This window comes from Plectropomus leopardus, chromosome 12 (assembly GCF_026936395.1).
Source record: "Plectropomus leopardus strain MGB_pleo_1.0 chromosome 12, ASM2693639v1, whole genome shotgun sequence".
Classification (NCBI taxonomy): Eukaryota; Metazoa; Chordata; class Actinopteri; order Perciformes; family Serranidae; genus Plectropomus; species Plectropomus leopardus.
Window position 1 is genome coordinate 27,553,912 of NC_142187.1, and position 20,571 is coordinate 27,574,482.

Consider the following 20,571-nt stretch of genomic DNA (forward strand, 5'->3'; position numbering starts at 1 on the left):
AGAAATTCATTCTCAGATTTGAATAAACCTTTGGACTTTGCATCAAACAAAACAAGCAGTTTCAATATGAAAACAGTGGTTTGAGGAAATTGTGAAAAGTATTTTTTACTATAACAATTAATCAATAAATGAAGCAAAAACTATATAAAAAAGACAGGCAGCTAGCCTAACACGTGCTATTTTGGCTCATCCTTCTTCTGATAACCAAAAGTTTGCTCACATTTTTTCTGATCCAGGCGTTCAAGAGGTTTTCACTGTGAGACAAATTGTCCACAGAGGACTCTTCCTCTCCAAAACAGATAGACCCTGTGATTTAAACACGTGAAACACTGAATAAAGCAGTTTCATGTTACAAATCAGTGTTTCTTCAGTGCTGTTTGGCATATCGGAAACAGGCCACTCGCCCAGCACTTGCTAATGTGTGCTCATTTTTTAAGATCCAGATGTTCAGGCTTTTATAGGGAGCCAAATTTTCCGCAGAGGTCTCTTCCTCTCCAACACAAACAGACCATGTGATTAAAACTGGTAAAAACACAGAATAAAGCAGTTTCATGTTACAAATCAGTGTTTTCCAATGCTGCTCATGGCAGAGGGACCTCGTACGTTGGCCGTCACGAAAACACGAATGGCTCTAGTTAGAGCCAGAGTTTGGTTTGTCCGTTCTGGGTTACTGTAGAAAGATGGCGGTGCAACATGTCCATCTCCATACATGAGGACCTGCTGCCTATGCAGATATAAACAGCTCATTCTGAAGTAACAAAAAGACAGCGATTCTTATTTTCCTGTGATTATACACCAAAAAAAATATACATATTATATAGCATTCCATTTCTGCCAAAATAAAATATCTCCCTAAATCCTACACACTGGACAGTTAACCCTTTGAAACCTGAGCATATTGGCTTGATTTTCTTTCTTTTTTTTTTTTTTTCAAAAACATGGAAAGCAGGCAATGAGCAACTTATAAAAATGACCCAAAAAAAGGCAAGAAATTAGTAAAAAGTTACAAGAAAATTACCCAAATAAAAAAGTAAAAGAACTAAAATATTATAATTTCAACAATTATAATAGTTATAACTATAGTTTTCTTGTTTTTTTCCTTTTGTTGTTTGATTTTTTTAATTAATTCTGTCTTTTTTAGCAAATCTTTTTGGGTTATTTTTCTTGTCACCTTTTACTAATTTTTAAGCAATTTGCAGGACATTTCATGGCAAGTTGCTGAATGCCTTTTTTCCCATGTTTTTTAAAGAAATCAAACCAATTCAGCAGAGTACAATATGTCTTACTTTTATGTATATTATGTGAATACCACTATCATTGACCAAAAACATTACAAAACGCAACTTTGTATGTTGTCCATTAAATTTTCATGTAACTTTAAAAAACCAAAACCAACATGTAGAGTGCTGAAAAACTGTTGCTGCCTCATTTTAGTTATAACCTGCTGCTTCTTTAACACAGTAGAAGTAGATCTTAATGCTTTAACTGCTCACGCAAAACAAAAATCATAATCTTAACAACCATCTCTAATACCTAATCTCCATCCCCTGACCTAAACTAACCCCCAAATCAGAAATCAGTCTGTGATGATAACAGTGAGATTGATTCACAGAGCTGGTTAAGTAAAGAACAGTCAACATAAAAGTTGGCGGAGCGGCCCTCGGGATGTCAGGATCTTTACAAGTGACGCAGAAGCTGCAGCATCAGCATCAAGTGCAGCAGCAGCATCAGCATCAAGTGCAGCAGCAGCATCAGCATCAAGTGCAGCAGCAGCAGCAGCAGCATCACTATGAGAGCAGCTGTTACCTGAGCTCCAAGTCGTCTGTTAGCAAGCAGTCGTTTTCGACTTTCAAGACCACCAGCCGTCGGTAAGAGGATGGGAGTGACGCAGACAAAAGGTCCAAAATACTGATGAGATGGTTGATATTTGAAAATTGTTAAAAATACTAACGGGGCTCTCTTTAATGCAACCTGCCACCTCCGTAACCTCGGAAATGGTGAATGCATTCAAGCAGACCTCTTTCAAATATTCAACATGGTACTTTGGGACCAGTTTGAAGCGTGTTCAGCAGCGGGGAAAAAAACATGCAGCTTAAAGTGTGTTTTTATGTAAGAGCAGGTGCTGTCGCTTCGATGTTCATCTTTTAACGGTGTCACAGTTTTGTATTTTTATAAAAACCCCTATTGTTTTCCTTGAAGCTGTCGCAGAACAACCTCAGCATATTTTTCTTTAGTCTTTTCAGGCCAAGTTCAAATTACAGATGAAGTCTCTCAAGTTTCCGGATGCAAACTGCAGAAGTGCCAGCTCATGGCATTGGGTTGGGTCCCTGTAAATTAGAGAGTGACCTGCTCTATATGAAACGTGTCCTGAGATAACTTTTGTTATGATTTGGCATTATATATAAGTAAAATTTGTCTTGATTTGAGCACACTTGAAATTAGCAACAGCCAAATGCTGGTAAAATATGCAAGTGGTGCAGTTCAAGTCAAGGTAAAAGTATTGTGTACTTAGAAAACAGAGCGTCGTGTTTATTTTCTTTAATTTGCACCATCATAGAGTAATCTGAGGCAAAGTAGCATCTCTGTTTGTTTTCCTTGATATTAACATCAGTATATTTGACTTCTGGACTGTTGATTAGGGCTGGATCTGATGATACAACACATAACACAGTACAGCAGTTACGATTCAATATATTGCAATAAATTGTGCTTCTGTAAGCAAAATAATATACATTGATTTTTTTAAAATATAAATTTAAGAAAAGTGGTTCTGAACCGGTCCAGCCCACAGGTTTGAGATTTTTCCTTAGTCATTAGTTCAAGGTCCACTACATATTTGATTTTATTTCACAAAATGTAAACAACACATCAGCTTGGAGCATAAATAAAACACATTGTGAGAATAATAGATACCACCAATATATGCACTAAAAAGTGTACTTTTGATACATTTTGTACAATCTGAGCAAAGAAATTAACATTTGCCTCGATCAGTCAAAAAAAATAAAATGCTTGCAGGAATTTTTAAGATAAACAAAGAAGATGAAAAAATGAAAAAATAAAAATCTACACTTTGTTTTTGATAATCCATTCAATATCACAAAACACAATATTCAATACTCGTGATTGGACAAAAAAGATGTTTCCTTACTCTTTCCAGACTGAACTTTTTACCACAAATCCACTCTGGAAAAAAATGTGCAAAACCAAAGACACATCATTAGAAATTATAAAGGTATTAAACCTGTAATTTCTGTAATAATAATAAAAATCTAATAATAATAATAAACTTGATTTGTATAGCACCTTTCATACAATAAATGCAGTGTTTTACAAGATAGAAATTAAATGCAGCAAGTGCTTCAAATCAAAAACACATAAAAGACAATAAAACCTGAATGTAAAAATCAAAAATCAGAATACATAGAATGCAACTTCAAATGGATAAAATCCACTTGATAATACTAGTAAAAGTAAGATAAAATAAGGTTAAAAATTTAGTGCACAGAATGCATAACATCAAAAAAATGGACATTCATTCATACTATACATGGATACATTGATAACACTTCATTTTTACTATGATTTTCATTTAATTTTCACTTCTATGTGAAATTTTGAATGAAATGTGGCTTGTTTAGAGTAAATTCTAGTGTAGGTTTTGTGTGAAACAGCCACTGTCTGTTAAACACAGCACCTTAGATTGTTTTGTGTGTGTGTATGTGTTTGTGTGTGTGTGTGTGTTTGTGTGTGTGTGTGTGTGTGTGTGTCACTAACTCTTGTCAACATGTAATAACGCCAGAGGTTCTTTGTCCTTCAAGCTGCAGGGCTCAGTGTACATGTTGGAACCTTGAACGCTTTCTAAACGGGGTCAGGGAAGGAATTTCAGCTGTAGTGAACGGCTGCCAGATATATTCATGGACAGCCAAGCTATTTCTGTAGGCGGGACATGAGAAGGTGCCATTAGGCCGACTGTAAAGACGCTGTATGGAAGTCATGAAATTGTGGGCCGGTATCCACATTTATTGGTCAAGTTGAAAAGTCAGTGTTGTTTTCCAGATTTGCAACTTGTTTCTGTTCGAAATAACTGACTGCATAAAAAGTTCCCGATTGGTACTTGTATGATTTTTAAGATTGACACACACTGTAGCTTCTCAGGCTGCTTTTGTCAGCATTAAAACTTTTTGTACCCTTGACTTTCTTTCACACTGTGCCAAAGACTTCTTTTCAACACACCTGGTGACTCAGCAGTATAAATAACTTCTTGACACCGCAGAAATCTTTTGTGAGACTCTCCATCTGTCTGTCTCCGCTTTGCATTCAGCCCCTTCCATCGACTTGATCCCGCCTTGCCTGTATGGAATAGAGTTTTATCAAAGCGGCGTTACGTCGCTTCTCCTCTAGGCCAAATGGATAGACTAGGAAAGACTTGGAAGAGATTATGAGTGGAAGCAGGGCTTTAAAATGAACCTTTCCGCCCCGCTGCATATCGCCCAGTTCCGGCTCCATTTATAAACCCAGCTGACAATAGGGAGGCCTGAAAGCCTGATCGGTAAATGAATCAGAGTGTAATGTGGGTCAGGAACCCTGAGGATGGACAGAAATACATTTCTAAATAACTGGCCTGTTGCATATAGTGAACACTTCTTTATATAACTAGCATGCTTATTTAAAGTTTTATAACTGTATAGGGAGTATTTTTGTCATATGTTTATTTCACTGCAGCTTTGCATTCCTTCTTTCAGTGTGTTTTATCTCATTTTTTTGCATTTTGAACAAATGTGGTACAAAAGTTACATTTAAAGCAATGCTTCATCTACCATATGATCAATTGTATATACACTTTGTGCCTTGTGTTTTGTTTGATTCGGGAGGAAAAATGTGTTTTTCTCGCAAAACAGAGAAAACCATGATGAAACATGTCACCTAGTGCATCTGCATGGTATATTTATGTGTTTTCAATAGTTTCATTTAACAGTGAAGGTCTGTGGTTTAGAGGAGTAAGATATATTAGTCTTTGGCTGCGCAGACAATAGCAAGAGTGGGCTTAAATTATTGATGACTTTTTTTAGTAATTATTAATGTACAACATAGTTTCTATATAGAAATGAATACACCATAGACTTTTTTTGGAGATACTATATGATGTATGTTTGTGTTGTAAGCCTGAAGACCACTGTGAAGACAGAGAAGGGGCAGGAGGTGGTTAAACTGAGCCCGCTACCCAAGAGAGCCAAACGCACCTACCTGGCAATGGACACGGACAAGGAAGTTATCGGCTACGTCATTCCCGTATTTAGAGCCAAGTGAGTGACTGCAAAACACTGACTGACGTATATCCCAAAAATGCAAAGTAGTCAACACAACTGATGCTGAACTTTGAAGATTTACATTGCAGTTTTAGACACTAAATGCAAACTGCTCTCACATTTGTTGTGCACCAGTCATGATGTTGTTCGCGGTCTGATGGAGTCCCAGGAGGAGATGACGGAGGAGGGGATTAACTATGTGGCCATGAGGAACCTGTTTGTGAGGGAGGCCAAGGAGGCGATGGAGGTTAGAGTGGAGAGGAAAACCAGATCAACGCATATCAGGGAGTCTGCCGAGCGCATGGCACTGAGCCAGACGGTAAATTCTTTTCTTTCCTTTCTGTATCTGCAAGAACAAAATTGTCTTCATTTTCAAATAACTCTCTCACATGAATGCCACAAATGCTCTTTAATGTCCTCATAAGGAAAAAGCAATGGAACCATTTTTTCTTTGCATTTTTTTATTTTATTAAGGCTGTAATAACAAAAATGTTAATTTGTTTCATTTCTTATAAACAGACCGCATAGTTTTTTAAATATAGTTTTTTGATTAGTTATATAGGCTCAGCTTCTCTACCTTTACCATAAAAGGCCAAATCAACAGTTTGGTAGAGCATGTTTTTTAAAAAAATGATTTGAGCCTCATTAGACTTTTATTTTTTGTATAAAGTTACATAAATCTAGTCAGTAAGACCTCAAAAACTACAAAATGTCCAAAAAAAAAGCCTACCTTCAAAAAATCCCTCCACACAGAGCCATCATGTTTGCAGTGAGGCGAACTGATAAGGCATACTGTTTGTCTTTCAAAAACATGGGCAATGAGAAACTTAATGAGAATTGGCTGAAAAATTAACAAGAAAAACAAGAAAAGTACCTAAAAAAAAGAAAGAAATAAAGTACCAAAGATAAAATAAAATCTGAAAAATAATTGTAAATATATCATTCTTATATTTCCAAATATGATTTTATGGACATTTCCCCCCTTTTTTAGGATAATATCTAATAATCTCCCGACAGCCATTTTTCAAGTCATCTACTTGTCACCTTTAACCTTTTTTTCTAGAAATTTCTTGCCAAGTTGCTCATTGCCTGTTTCCCATGTTTTAAAAAGGAATCAAGTTAAGTTTAGTTTGACACGTTTCATTAACATATAGTGACTCAAAATGTGCTCTACCAAACAGTTGAGCAGGATGCTAAACGGATGTGATAACGTGGCGTCACTCTCTCATGATAGATGGAGCAGTGGACGGAGTTTCGTAAGAAAATGAACCCAGACAGCCTGACACACCGTCCAGAGTTCATCGTCAAACCCCGTGGACAGACTGTCTGGGAGGGCAACACTGTCAAGCTGCACTGCACTGTGGCTGGATGGCCTAAACCCAGGATTGCCTGGTAAGACATTTTCCAAATTCACAGATCGTCTATCTTCTCTGAGTCACAAGAAAAAGAGGCTGATGAGAGTCCCATCAGTCGTGTGTGTGTCGTAGAGGTGTTTCCATCCAAAGCTCTCGTCATCAGCCTAATCTGCTTTCCACGCGCTCCTCTGCAATTACGTCCTCTGAAGACAACAGTGAAAATAAACCAGCTGTCTTTCTGCTGTCTTCAAGGTACAAAAACAATGTGATGATTGACGCCAAGGCTCACCCAGAGAAGTACGCCATCGAGAGCAACTACAACATGCACTCCCTGGAGATCAAGAAGTAGGTAATCATCAGCTCACACTACGAGGCCTCTCTTAGCATTAATAAGATCTTCCCAAAAATGCAAATTACCCCAAACTGAATGTTGAAAGTATTCTGAAAAAAAGATGCCGTTAATTCACCACGTCTTCATGCTTTGTTTTTCAGCTGTAATTTCCTCGACACCGCTCAGTATCACATCTCTGCCCTCAACGTGAAAGGGGACTCTTCCTCCGTGGCTACCATTGTGGTCAAAAGTAGGTGACAGTTTGTTCTCGCAGATTTTTGTTGCCTCCTTCTCTGCAGCTGCTCAGAGGTCAAAGTTCACCATTGTGAGTGCAACATGTCGTCACAGTTGTGTTTAGCTTTCAGGATCTGGTATAAGTGGAACATGTTGGGCTGCAGGAAAGTCCTGCAAGAGACTTAAGTTGTCACAACAACAAAGTAACCAAATAATTTATTTCTCCACAGGGTTCAAAGACGGCGAGGAAGCAGGCCCACTTGATCGTAAACCACGTGAGTCACTTTAAATAATTTTCTTTTATTTTGAAGAAATTCTTTTGTCATTTATATTTCATATTTCACATACACAGGGTAATTAAAAGTGTTGTACACCAGACATAAAAAACAAAAGTAGAAATTAAATTGCAGTAATCAAATTTTTATATAAACAGCAGGGAAATGTGTAATGTTAAAGGGCATTGCTCATAGTTACAAACTCCAGTTCCCCTCGGCTCTGCAGTGTTTTAGTATACTACTTTATTTTTTGTCACCATCCATAGCAGGAAGCTGTAAAGGATCACTTGAGTACTTAAATTACCATTTCTATATCAAATACTCACCCCATGTTGCCCTGAATTTGTGAATAAAACTTTTAACAAAAGCAAAACTATATCAAAACATCTATTTAGAGTAGGTAATAATATGTCAGTTTTGTGTTTACAGCTTGTTGCGCTGACCCAAAGTTTTCAAAAAGTCAATTAATTAATTTTAATATAATTTTTTAAAAATTGATTTATCTTTTTCCCTTCTTTTTCTTTTAAATTGGTTTCTTATTTTGTTTGTTTGTTTGTTTGTATGTCTGTGTCTGCCCGTTTATCCAGGGTCTGTATATGTATGTAACTAAATAGTCCCCTTCTGTGGCCACAACCGACATGGGAAGTTGGCCGTGTGGATGTTAGGAGGGTTCGTGGGATATTTGCTGGGGTTTTCTCTTTTTCTTTGTCCTTATTGCAGATGTTCTGGTGTAGCCACTGCTCTGTACTGTCTGCAAAAACTGAAAAAAAGTAAATTTAAGCAGGTTTAATGTTTTGACAGAAGTGTTTTTCATTTCTTCACTGTTTTTCCTTTGCAGATGGTTTCAGCCCTGAGCATGGTGTCACCTTTGAAACAACCATCATTGATAAATTTGAAGTGGCCTTTGGCCGTGAGGGTGAGACATTGAGTCTGGGCTGCACTGTCATCATTTTTCCCACCGTGAAGAAATACCAGCCTGACGTCGTGTGGTACAGAGACTGTAAGTAGAAAAACAACAAGTTCAATTCCTTTATAACCACTTGTTCTAAATAATCCACTACGTTTCCAGTTACATGTGTGTTGTGTTTGATTCCTCACATCAGCTGTCCCCTTGAAGCCCTCTAAATGGGTACACACCCACTGGTCTGGGGAACGTGCCACTCTCACACTTGTCCACCTCAACAAGGAAGATGAGGGCATGTACACCCTGCGCGTCAACACCAAATCTGGCTTTGACTCCTACTCTGCTTATGTGTTTGTCAGAGGTACGGTGCCTAATTGATGTTGAAATATAGAGAGGGACTCTTTAAATGTAGCTTTCCTGGTTTGTCTGAAAGTTATCTATGAAGCCACTTACCCTTAAATCTGTGCTGAATTGTAGAGTGTTGAACAACAGTGTTATATGCAAACGAAAGCAACACATTACAGATCAGAGACTTGAAGAGGAACCATTCCATTCTGCTGTGTCTTTAAGTGACAAAACGGACAGTCTGAGGTGTTTGGTGTCCTGTGAGGATTGTTGCTTCTATATCTGTCTGCATGTCAGAAAAGTCGTCACAGGGAGTGTGATCCGAAATAACAATTGGCAGGTTTACGCGTGAGAAGGAATATTCCGAATACCCTTCAATTTAAACATCTATCATAGCTACAGTGCTGCAACACATGCTGTACTGTAAAAGCTTAAGTAGGTCAGAAAATGGAAACTGAGTATGTAATGGAGATCAGCCCAATTTAGAAACAGCACTACTCACAAGTGTGTGTGTGGGTGTGTGTGCACTTTCTTGGACATGTGTTTCTTGCCCTGCCAGATGCCGATGTGGAGGTGGAGGGGGTTCCTGTGGCCCCCCTGGATGTGCGCTGTCATGATGCCAATAAGGACTATGTGGTGGTGACCTGGAAGCAGCCAGCAGTGGAGGGCAGCAGCTCCATCCTGGGATATTACATTGACAGGTTGGGCAGCTCAGTCTTTTTCTGTTTTTTTTTTTGTCAAGGTCACTGTGACTTTGTCTCTCTCATTCCTGCAAATGCCGTCTCTCAAGAACAACTTGAGGGAATTTCTTAAAATTTGGCACCAATGTCAACAATGAAGTACTTAAAATTTGGTGGTTATAGGTCGCACATCACAGTCACTGCAACCTCACAATAAGATATAAACATTTTATATCCAGAACATCAAAAGTCAACTTCACTGTGACATCGGGATGTAGACTGTAAGTGCAGCTTGACTGGTTTGCAGATGCAATCAACTGCTAGATGGTAATTTTCGTTTTTCATGGTTTACATTACATCCTTGTGTGTCTCCTAAGATCCAGGCCCCAGGGTTAGATTACATTTCAGTTATTCCAATTATGTATTTACAAATTTCTTCCACATAACAGTAATTCCAAAGCATACGATAAATCTGCATCACTGGTTTTTGCAGGTCTTGCAACTGGGAGACGTACCCCGGTATATTTTATGGAGTCTATGTGGAGCGTAATAGAGTGTGTTAAGAATAGCTCACTCTTTCTTATGCAAATTGTTTTTCAGAGAAATTATTCTTCAGTTTCATCTGATTGCTTTGACCATAATACAATTCTGCATACAGGATATAGTGTAAAACTGTTGTTATTTATGCTGTTTCTGTGTAGAATAACCATTTTTGCAGGCACTTGGAACTAGCCCAAATTCCTCCTATTCCTATATTTCCACCAAACTGCTATCATGACTGATAAAATGTCACCTTCCAGATAACACCCACATACATCTCTACCTGTCTGCTGTAGCTGTCAGCGAGTCCTCGTGAATAATAGTGTTGCTTGTGTTGTTTTTCTGTGCAGGTGCGAGGTGGGCAGTCACCACTGGGCTCAGTGTAATGACGTCCCAGTCAAGTACGCCCGCTTCCCAGTCACAGGCCTGGTGGAGGGGCATTCTTACATCTTTAGGGTGCGGGCCTTGAACAAGGCAGGAGTCAGCCATCCATCCCGTGTCTCAGAGGCAGTTGTTGCCATGGACCCAGCCGACAGAGCCCGCCTCAGAGGTGGGAGACATGCCTGAGTCCTGCTGACAACAAAGCCAACAACTGCGCATTTTTCATGTATTTCTTTTTTTTTTCCCCATACAGCTGGCCCCTCCGCTCCTTGGACTGGGATGATCAAGTTCACAGAGGAGGATCCCACTGGTATGACAGCTTCAAAACACTGTTATTTCCATGATAAAGGGAGAGAAATACATTGAAGGGGATCTATAATGCACAAATTTTGCATTCATACTTGTATTTTGGGTTCCTACTAGAACGTATTTACATGCTTTTAAGTTTAAAAAAACACTTTATTGTCCTTATTGTCTGTGTTGGAACAGCTGTATTCACTCTCTCTGAAATGTGGTCTGCACCCTGCCGAAAGGCTCAGTATTATAGACATGAAGGTGATGGATTCGTTTCACTGAGGTGTCCACAGTCGGCCTTGGGTCGAAATATTCTCGCACTAAAAATACAGATATACATGAGAATTAAAATTATGTAATCATTGAAAAAGTCTTTAATATAAGACCGTAAAGATAGGCTTTCTGTTTTTAAATGTTCTGTTGTATTTCGGCCACCATTCATTTAAGATTACCCAAAAGTTCTGTTAGGTTGAGTGCGCCCAAGGAGGCTAAAATGAGCGCACCCAAAGAGCTCCTGAGCGGATGCCGTGCCTTTATTTATAGCGCCTTCTGCTGTAACCCTCCAACATCGCAGCTCCAGTTACACTATGAATGTATCATACCCTATTTCTCCCATGGTGTCGAAGACCCGGTCCAAGCACACATTTAATAGCTGTGATCCTCCGTATCTCAGTATCTCTGCACCGTTGCTGCAGCTGGGGAATGACCGTAATGGGGTATAACAACATGGTCGACCATGAAAAATCACCAATAAAAGCTTCTAAACACATCTGGACATGTCTCACAGGAATATGATCTGAAATCTGGGAGAAACTGACAACATTTCAGCCAAGATTTCAGGTTTCCCTGATGTTACCATGTAGCTACATGTAGCAGTGTAGGCTACGAACATGTAAGGCAAGGCAAGGAAGCGTTATTTGTTTCACATTTCATACAACAGGGCCATTCAAAGTGCTTTACTGAGCAATAAAATATAAAAACATAATAAAGGATACAGATTTACAATAAAAGAGTGAAGAGATAAAACAAAAGTTAAAATTAATGACTAAATTATTTTATTATTTTAATTTAAATAAAAATCACCAATAAATAGCAAAAGTGCTGACAAGAGATGCAAAGATGAAGAGATTTATTTAAAATCAAGTTTAATATAAGTTTGAAGTCATTTCGGGTGGAGTAGACAGTGTTAAAAAAGGAACGCGACATCAGCTTGTCTCAAAAGTAGAAAAAATCCACTGAATATTGAAACCAGAGATTTTGCTTGCTGGGATTAGTTTTACATAATTTTATTTTGTTATTTGAAATTTCCAAATTAATCCAAAATTGTAACATTATATATATATATATATATATATATATATATATGACAGAAAATAAGAAAAAGCACAATAGGTCCCTTTAAAGGTGTCAAAATGTTAGATATTTTTATTTTTGGATGGGTCAGTTATTAATAGTGACCTATACTGATTATAAACTGACCTGTCGGGCCAGTTATTGAACCTCAGTACCTTTTTTTTGTTTGTAGCATCATCTAGCAATGCTGGCATCACATCTGATCATTTAGTCCAGTTTACTGATTCTAGTCTAACTATTCCTGACCCAAACCACGCACATTTCTAACATTTTAGACTGCATTTTATTCAGGAAAAGTTCTTCTGCAATTGCTTGTGTTGAGAGAGCAATCAGTGCTGTATATTTGAGTCTGATACATTTTGTTTCATGGCTTTAGTAGAAAAACATGATTATATTCCTCAAACTAAGGTACTGAAAATAGTACAGTTTTGGTATCAGTACTGAAGTTGTCAAATTATTACCAGTCTAAGGGACTTGTGCCATTTTTAAGTACACGTCACCTTGTTAAAAAGGGGTTCCTCTTGTCTCCTCAGTGGGCGTCGTCCCCGGAGAACCCTCTGATGTTGTGGTTACCGAGGCAACCAAGAGCTACGTGGTGCTCGCCTGGAAGCCTCCAATTCAGAGGGGTCATGAAGGAGTCATGTATTACATTGAGAAGGTGAGAAATGGTACACACATGCAAGTGGTGATGAGGAGTCGCCTCTTGCAAGCACACATTGTCTCATTTTACGTCACAAGCCAAACAGCCTGAGAAGTACTGCTGTAAGACGTCCCTGTGAGCTCTTGAAGGTTATTTTTTGATTATACATAACATACATAACACCCTTTTACCTTTCCTCTGTATACTGCACAGTGCTATCTGCTGCTTCACTTACATGTCGCTGGCTCACTGTTGACCTCCACAGCGTATTTCAGGGACAGAAACCTGGCAGAGGGTGAACACCGGCATGCCAGTCAAGTCTCCCCGCTTTGCCCTGTTTGACCTGGCAGAGGGTAAATCCTACAGCTTCCGTGTGCGCTGCTGCAACTCCGCTGGTGTGGGTGAATCCTCTGTAGCCACAGAAGAGATCACGGTCGGAGATAAACTGGGTGAGCCAGCAAGACCTGCAATTTTATTCTATTTAGGCTGTTTTTTGTTGTTTTTTTACCCTTATTTAACCAAGAAAGTCCCATTGAGATTGAGAATCTCAGGTAGCAGCATAAATAAAAACACATAGCCGAAGACAGAAGCATAAAAAAAAGACTAAATTAGAAGGAAATAAAAATCAAGCAAAAGAAGTTCACATTTCAAAAGAGTAATTTGGTTTCATTACCAGGTTCAAAACATCTTATGGTGCATGCCCACTATACATGACCAGTTCGCCTCGGTTCGCGTTGATCTTGCGCCACTGGTTGCTTGTATCCATCCAAAATCCCCAGCCCCCTTCTCTGCCAGATAAAGTTTCACTTAAGCATTTTCTGGATTTATACAGAGCTGTTGAGAAAGTCACTGGAGCTGCAGCTTGAGCGGCTGTGCTGATATGAGCACTGTTTGAATTTTTTTATATTGTCACTCCCTCTCATTGCACCAGCTTGGTCTGCATCACAAGTCGCTTCCAATACAAAATAAATGGGAGCAAATTTCTGGTCATGTCTAGTCATGTATCGCATGTATTGTACCATTAAAGAATCTTACCATAATTGTTTATTTTTTATTTTGTGGCCTGCACCCGAGTTGATGCAAAGCAGTATATAACTATGTCATCAGTATAAAAATAAAAATTAGCACCTGACACATGTTACAGTCTATCAGGACATTTTTGCATAAGGCATAGCTAAATGTCTGTTAGTTTGATAGAGACTGCTGGGTTTCCTGCATTATGTTCTATATAATACCAATCCATCATATTGCCTCTTTGCTTACTTTATTAGTCTTACTTCATTTCCTTGCATCCTAATTTTCTCACAAATATGTTTTTTAACAGACTTGCCCTCAGCTCCAGGCAATCCAGTGGCCACCAGGAACACCAGCACCTCAGTGGTGGTCCACTGGGCGGCGTCTAAGGATGTCAAACACCTGGTCGGTTACTACATCGAATATAGCGAGGTGGGCACCGAGGAGTGGATTCCTTGCAACAACAAACCTGTCAAGCAGACCAGGTGGGTACAGTTAAAGATAATTCTGGATGCATGATTTCAGAAATTGTTCAGTGTTTAAAAAGTAGCAAAAATACACTCCCACAATTTACTTATAGCTGTAAGTGAACCACATTTTTTTTTGTTGCTCTAGTGGTTGAAATATATGATGCTCTTTTTGTGTTCAGAGTGAAAAACTACAAACTGGAAGTGGAAAATATGGTATATTAGTTTAAAAAATGCCACTGACTACTTTACTTTTTTTAATTCGTTGTTCATCACCCAGATGTGTAGCCGATGTGCTAGAAAAATACCAATAGACAATTATGGGATGCAGACAAATGTTAAAATATAGTGTGATAGTAACACAAGAGGGAAGAGTCTTAAAGAGGCACTTCCCTCCAAAATCAAAAATACATATTTTTCCTCTAATCTAGGTTCATCAACCTAGATTGTTTTGGTGTGAGTTGCCAAGTGTTGCAGAAGTCTGCTGGAAAGATATCTACCCTCTTTGTAAAGATATGTTTGAATTTTTCATGTATTTTGTAAAAGCACCAATAGTCAGCCCTACGATGTTGTAACAATATCGATATCAAGGTATTTTAGCAAAAATATTGTGATATTTGATTTTCTCCATATCCCCCCAGCTCTACTTATTAGCGTTTTTTTTTTTTATTGAGCAAAGTGTGCCTTTTATTGCTTATGAATTCATCTTTTCCACTGTAAGCACATGTGTTATTTCATACATTTAAATAAGTACACCTTGGAAAGTCAGTGTCAGTTAGCTGAGCTACTTTAGCAATCAGTTTTCAGAGGAAACAGCAGGCGAGCTTCATAAAGTTGGTTAGTATGCTTTGGTTGACTAAATCCTTTACATAACGTGAAGTCCAAACGTTTTGCTGTTATTTATTTTATAGTTGTGTAAAGATTGCAAATCTTAAAACTCTAGTTCTAGCACTAGCTCTTACTCTCACTGTTGATGAAGTTGACGTGTGATAATAATTTTTCCGTACTGTTCTCAGGTTTGTGTGCCACGGTTTGACCACCGGGACAAACTGCGTGTTCAGGGTCAAGGCAGTCAACGCTGCTGGATACAGCCAGAGCTCTGCCGTCTCTGACGCTGTGATCGTGCAGGCCGCCATCTGTGAGTGTCCTTGCGGCTCATCTCCATTCTTCACTCTGCCTGTAGCGTTTGAGGCATACTCTCTCCTTCTGCTCCATCCTCCCAGCCATCTTTAAACATTTATTTATCCGGGGACTGATCGCTGAGAATGTACACTCAGAGCTCAACACATTCACACACACATGACCTGCAGCCCTCTGCTGAGATCCTCCTCCCTCATCTTTGTTCATGAATCATGTTAACTGTCATCACTTTTTCCCTCTCCTAACCAAAAAAAAAAAAAAAATCAGCTACTTTAAACATATTCTCCAAGATGTTGTTCTGACACAGTTGGTGGCCAAAATATCCTGTCTTTTTCCTTTTATACCTTGAGTTTTATGAATGCTGGTTGATTAATTTGCATGTGCCTGCCTGACATACTCATCACTAACACTGCATTTTGTCATTTTCACCATTTCCCATCACTTCATTTATTAGTGACAGTGTTAAATAACACAGTAGATAATGTTTTACGGTGCTTTTGCTATTTGCAGGTATTGATTTCTGCATCAATGTGCTCGAGTTCTGTTTTGCTGTTTTGCCAAGGTGAAGGCTAAAACATTGTGTTCTTAAAGAGCATGAACCTAATGAGAGTCTCGTCTGGCTTTCGGAGATTTTCGTAGCGTGAAAGTTGCCCTGCTTCTGGCCTTGAGTGTAAGTACTTTATCCATTACAATGAGCCTAAAAAAAGTGAGTTGCTTGTGTGACTGAAGCATGTAGTATATTCAGCTGTACCACTTGTAATCACTGTGATAGCTTAACACTAATGACAACTAAGATCTGCGCAGTATTTGACTAATTCCAGGTCATCTGTGTGAGATTGTGTATAATGGAATACAGGAAATGCTGGTTAGTGTGTAAGACAAACTGGAGAAAATATTTAAATGTTACATACATCCTCATTAACATTGATTTGTCTAAAATCCCTTTTGCTGCCGCACTGCCCGCAGCTGTACATTGTTGAGCTTCCATGCCAGTAGATTTGGTTTATCAAAGGTGATAATAAAGTAGCAAAAGTACATAAAATAAGCACCTCAGAAACGTCAGATTGGTTATTATTAATTATCAACTAATAAATCAATACCAAAATATGGAACAATAACTAATTACTTAATATTATGACTCGGTATAAAGATGAAGGAGAGTAATGGGATTCAACTTCGGCTATCAAAAACTGGATAATATAAAGAGGATTATACAAAGATATATTATTATATGAAGCATATTAGAACATTTTTTTAAGCTGAAAATGGCCGTGCTTGCTGTATTTTATATTTTTTCATGCTCATGCTGTATGAGTGGTACGAGCTGCGTCCTGCTCTGCGCTGTGTATTTTTTCCTTCTTTTTTTTACTTTTGTCTTTGTCCTTTTTTTTTGTCACACGCCTATCCTAAATAAAAATAAGCAATTAATTAACTATAAGTTACTTTGAGGCCGTGGCAGCATTTGCTCCTTTTATGAGTCTGCACCTTCTGTTGCAAGAAGGAGAAAAAAATCATCCTTAAAAATAAAAATAAATGCTTTAAAAAGTACTTGAATTTGACTTTCCCCTGTCTGTACAAACCCTGTTTAAGACACTTTATCTTCTACAATAAATACTAATCAGCTTTGCCTTCTTCGCAGCCGTCCCTGGAAAGCCCACCAATGTGGCCCTGGTGGAGGCTGTGAAGGACTACATGGTGCTGGCCTGGTCTGAACCTGCTAACAACGGAGGAGCGGATGTCAGGGGATATTTTATCGACTACAGGACTGTGAAGGGAGGCGTTGTTGGGAAATGGCATGAAATGAACAACAAGGCGCTGACTACTACCTCCTATAAAGTAAGTTATTTTATTTCAAACACCCATGGACACATTCCAATAAAAAATTTGGCTTCTTACAGTATAAATAAAGGAGTCACTACATCCAGTATCATCATTCACTGTGTTTTGTCACATAATTAATGCGATTAACTTCTTGGCAACTATTACAATTAGTCGCTCAGAGAGTTAGATATAATTTTATATTTGCCAGCCAAAAGCAGGTATTTAAATTATTTGTCATCATCTGCCTTTGTGTCTTTTAGGCTGAGAACCTGAAGGAGAACGTCTTCTACCAGTTCCAGGTGCGTGCGATGAACATGGCAGGTGTGAGCAGAGGCTCTCTGCCCAGTTCAGCTCTGGAGTGCAAGGAGTGGACCATTACTGTGCCAGGTACGAGAGATAATGTGTTCACCGAAACAGAATAAATGCACAGGGAATTATGCTGGTAGATATTAGAGAGGAAATAATTAGATTGACTAACAGATCAACAGAAAATGAAGTGGCAAATGTTGATGATCAGTTAATCATCTGTTATTTATTTACATAAAAATGCTGAGCATTACCTGTTTCAATAGTTAGAATGCAACTCTTCCCTTGTCTTATGTGATAGTAAACTGAATTTCTTTGGGCTGCTGGTCAGAAACAACAAAGAATTTAAAGACGTCATCTTGGACTTCTGATGCACAATTTATCCTTTATGGACATCATGAATATAAAATTATCATCAAGAAAATAATATAACACATTGTCAAAAAATAAATAAATTACCAGTTGCAGTGATATATAGATATATATATATATATATATATATATATATATATATATATATATATATATATATATATATATATATATATATATATAGATATATATATATATATGTAGTATTTTGCTGGGGTTTTGTCACAATTTCCCCTCAATGGCAGCGGGAGATGGATGTTTACATAATCCTGTATATATGTATCTAAAATAAAACTTTGCTCATAAAAATTAGCAAATCTCAAAAACTAACTAATGCACATAGCTGAAATAACTTGCGTAAACACATTTTTTTCTTTATGTCTCTAAATTTAAAAAGAAATTGGATCAATATGTTTTGTGGTTTTATTTTATATATTCTGATGAAAAGACGTCTAAATAGTGTATATTTTTTAATGACACAATTTCAACACTTTGTGTCAATTATTATGGTTTATTGACTTATATAACCTTGTATCTCAGATTGTATAGATTTTGTGGATATGTGACATTTGAAGATAGTCCAAGAAATTGCGTTATAATCAGTAAAAATACAATTGTAGGCCCTGGTAGACCATTTCTCTTACAGAGGTCAAAGTTTACAAAATTATCTCTATTTGTGCTCTAAGGTCCTCCTGTTGGCCTTCATGTGCTGGAGGTCCGTGACTCCTCCGTCGTGGTCCTGTGGGAGCCACCTGTATTCAATGGTCGCACTCCTGTCAATGGCTACTATCTGGACGTCAAGGAGGCATCTGCCGGACCGGAAGCCTGGAAGGCGGTTCATGAGAAGGTCAACAGGGGGAAATACATGAAGGTGAGGAAGATCAGTAGATTTTTTTGGTGAATCTTTATGAAATGTAGCTGTCAAGTAAGAGTTTGAGCAACGTGTCCTTCCTGCATGTATGTTCATGTGAAATAATGACGACAGTCTTCTACCTCTCCCCTCCGCTCCTCGTGTACTGATTCAGGTGACGGGGCTGAAGGCTGGTACATCCTACGTCTTCCGTGTGCGTGCTCAAAATCTCGCTGGAGTTGGAAAGCCCTCAGCATTCTTAGGTCCAATCCTGGCCCAGACTCGCCCTGGTGAGTGTGATTGTTATGTAACTCACACATTCAGTTGCATAGTGTTCCTACGCAGGTCTCGAAAGTCTGGAAAAGTAGGGAAAATGGCTGTTTCTCAGTACTGATGCATGACTTTACTTTTTAAATCGCTCTAAGCTGACTGTCATGTCTTAAATTTAATTATTCGCTACTATAATGACTAAAGTCATGAGTTTAAGAGCTGAACTCTGTAACATCAGCAATGCACACCCAGTGTAACCATTTACTGTCCATTCCTCAGGCACCAAAGAAATTTATGTGGATGTGGATGATGACGGTGTGATCTCTATGGTCTTTGAGTGCTCTGAGATGAAGGAAGGCTCTGAATTTGTTTGGTCCAAGAATTACAAGACTATTACAGACACCTCTCGCCTCACTATAATCACCGAAAAGGGCAAGTAAGTATACTTTACGTGCCCAATTTTTCCTGCAGTTTTCAGGGACTAAATTCACTCTGTTTCCTTTGTGCTTATGTGTAACTGAAAAGTCGTGGAGTTTCATAGAAAACTTTAAAATCTTGGGTGATTTTTATAAAAACCTTTGTTTATTTTTAAGGAAAACCACAGGATCGGAAGGCATCTTTTCTTTAAAATACTATTATTTATTTATATTAAGAAAACAGGTTTGCAATGCATGTTTTCTTTTTAAAAATCCAGAATTACACTGCTTTTCATAGCCAGAAACTGTAAAAACTGAAACTATTGTTGGATTTTCCAACTTCCGACAGTCCTTGAACACATCATTGGGGACGTTGAAATTATTAATATTTTTTAAATCCTAGTTGTTTGAAAACACTGCGTGAGTGGGATGAGGATAAAATGATATATTGGTTACTTGAAAAGTCATGGAAAAGATTTTGTCCATTAAATGTGTGGGAACTCCATGAAAGGTTTTTTCCGCTTCTTTACCTTGTCGTCCTCATGTGTCCTCATCTGCAGGTCCAGAGCTATCTTCAACAGTCCCTCTCTGGAGGATCTGGGCACTTTCTCCTGTGTGGTTACCAACACTGACGGCATCTCCTCCAGCTACACGCTCACTGAGGAGGGTGAGTACGCCTTCAGACAGTCTCGGCATCTCTGATCATATGCGCCTGAAACTTGATTCACTCGTTATTTTTTGGATGACGGCAGTGCTAAAGGTGTGAGGAAGGCTTGAAGGACTGCGTACACGCTCCTCTCTGTTATCCCGTTTCAACAGCTGCATCAAATTGAACTCTTACATTCTGCTGTATATATGTGTGGGTGTTTGTCTTAAAAGTTGTCTTAAATTATTTATTGTGTGTCTGTCAAAGCTGTTGTTATGAAGTTGTACTTGACTTCACTATTTTTGTCAGTCATTTTTTACGGTATTTTTCAACCTGAACCCTGTCTTCCCATGTTTTATGAGAATAATGGAGACACTTTTTTTTTTGAAAGTAAGCCAATATCAAGCTTAACGGTTGCATCTGGCAGCCACGATACAGGTTGCACTGTAATATGCACACCGTCAATTTACGTCCTCTAAAGGTGCTCGGTTTTGCCACTGTCAGGCTCAGATTGTTATAAATTTCTGACAACATCATGGAAATATTCCTATAGAGATAGACCTTTATGTTAAAGATTCTTTCTGTTTAAGCAGAAACAGCCCTGTAATTGCTATCGCCAAACCCATCA

The 20,571-nt window shown here is 38.4% G+C and overlaps 1 protein-coding gene across 1 annotated transcript in view; it reads left to right on the top strand.

The window, feature by feature from the left end:
* The window catches only part of myom1a (myomesin 1a (skelemin)), a 32,706-nt gene that overhangs the window by 824 nt on the left and 11,311 nt on the right, over positions 1 to 20,571 (top strand). The window contains exons 2-23 of the mRNA XM_088085694.1: positions 1,613 to 1,868; positions 5,166 to 5,306; positions 5,445 to 5,628; positions 6,544 to 6,701; positions 6,917 to 7,009; positions 7,157 to 7,245; positions 7,460 to 7,504; positions 8,343 to 8,504; positions 8,608 to 8,769; positions 9,313 to 9,454; positions 10,324 to 10,523; positions 10,608 to 10,664; positions 12,535 to 12,659; positions 12,907 to 13,090; positions 13,966 to 14,140; positions 15,139 to 15,260; positions 16,902 to 17,098; positions 17,344 to 17,470; positions 18,448 to 18,632; positions 18,787 to 18,901; positions 19,161 to 19,317; positions 19,858 to 19,964. Of these exons, the coding sequence (XP_087941820.1) occupies positions 1,666 to 1,868; positions 5,166 to 5,306; positions 5,445 to 5,628; positions 6,544 to 6,701; positions 6,917 to 7,009; positions 7,157 to 7,245; positions 7,460 to 7,504; positions 8,343 to 8,504; positions 8,608 to 8,769; positions 9,313 to 9,454; positions 10,324 to 10,523; positions 10,608 to 10,664; positions 12,535 to 12,659; positions 12,907 to 13,090; positions 13,966 to 14,140; positions 15,139 to 15,260; positions 16,902 to 17,098; positions 17,344 to 17,470; positions 18,448 to 18,632; positions 18,787 to 18,901; positions 19,161 to 19,317; positions 19,858 to 19,964 (3,130 nt within the window). The 5' untranslated portion in view covers positions 1,613 to 1,665. The remainder of the gene's footprint in view (positions 1 to 1,612; positions 1,869 to 5,165; positions 5,307 to 5,444; positions 5,629 to 6,543; positions 6,702 to 6,916; positions 7,010 to 7,156; positions 7,246 to 7,459; positions 7,505 to 8,342; positions 8,505 to 8,607; positions 8,770 to 9,312; positions 9,455 to 10,323; positions 10,524 to 10,607; positions 10,665 to 12,534; positions 12,660 to 12,906; positions 13,091 to 13,965; positions 14,141 to 15,138; positions 15,261 to 16,901; positions 17,099 to 17,343; positions 17,471 to 18,447; positions 18,633 to 18,786; positions 18,902 to 19,160; positions 19,318 to 19,857; positions 19,965 to 20,571) is intronic.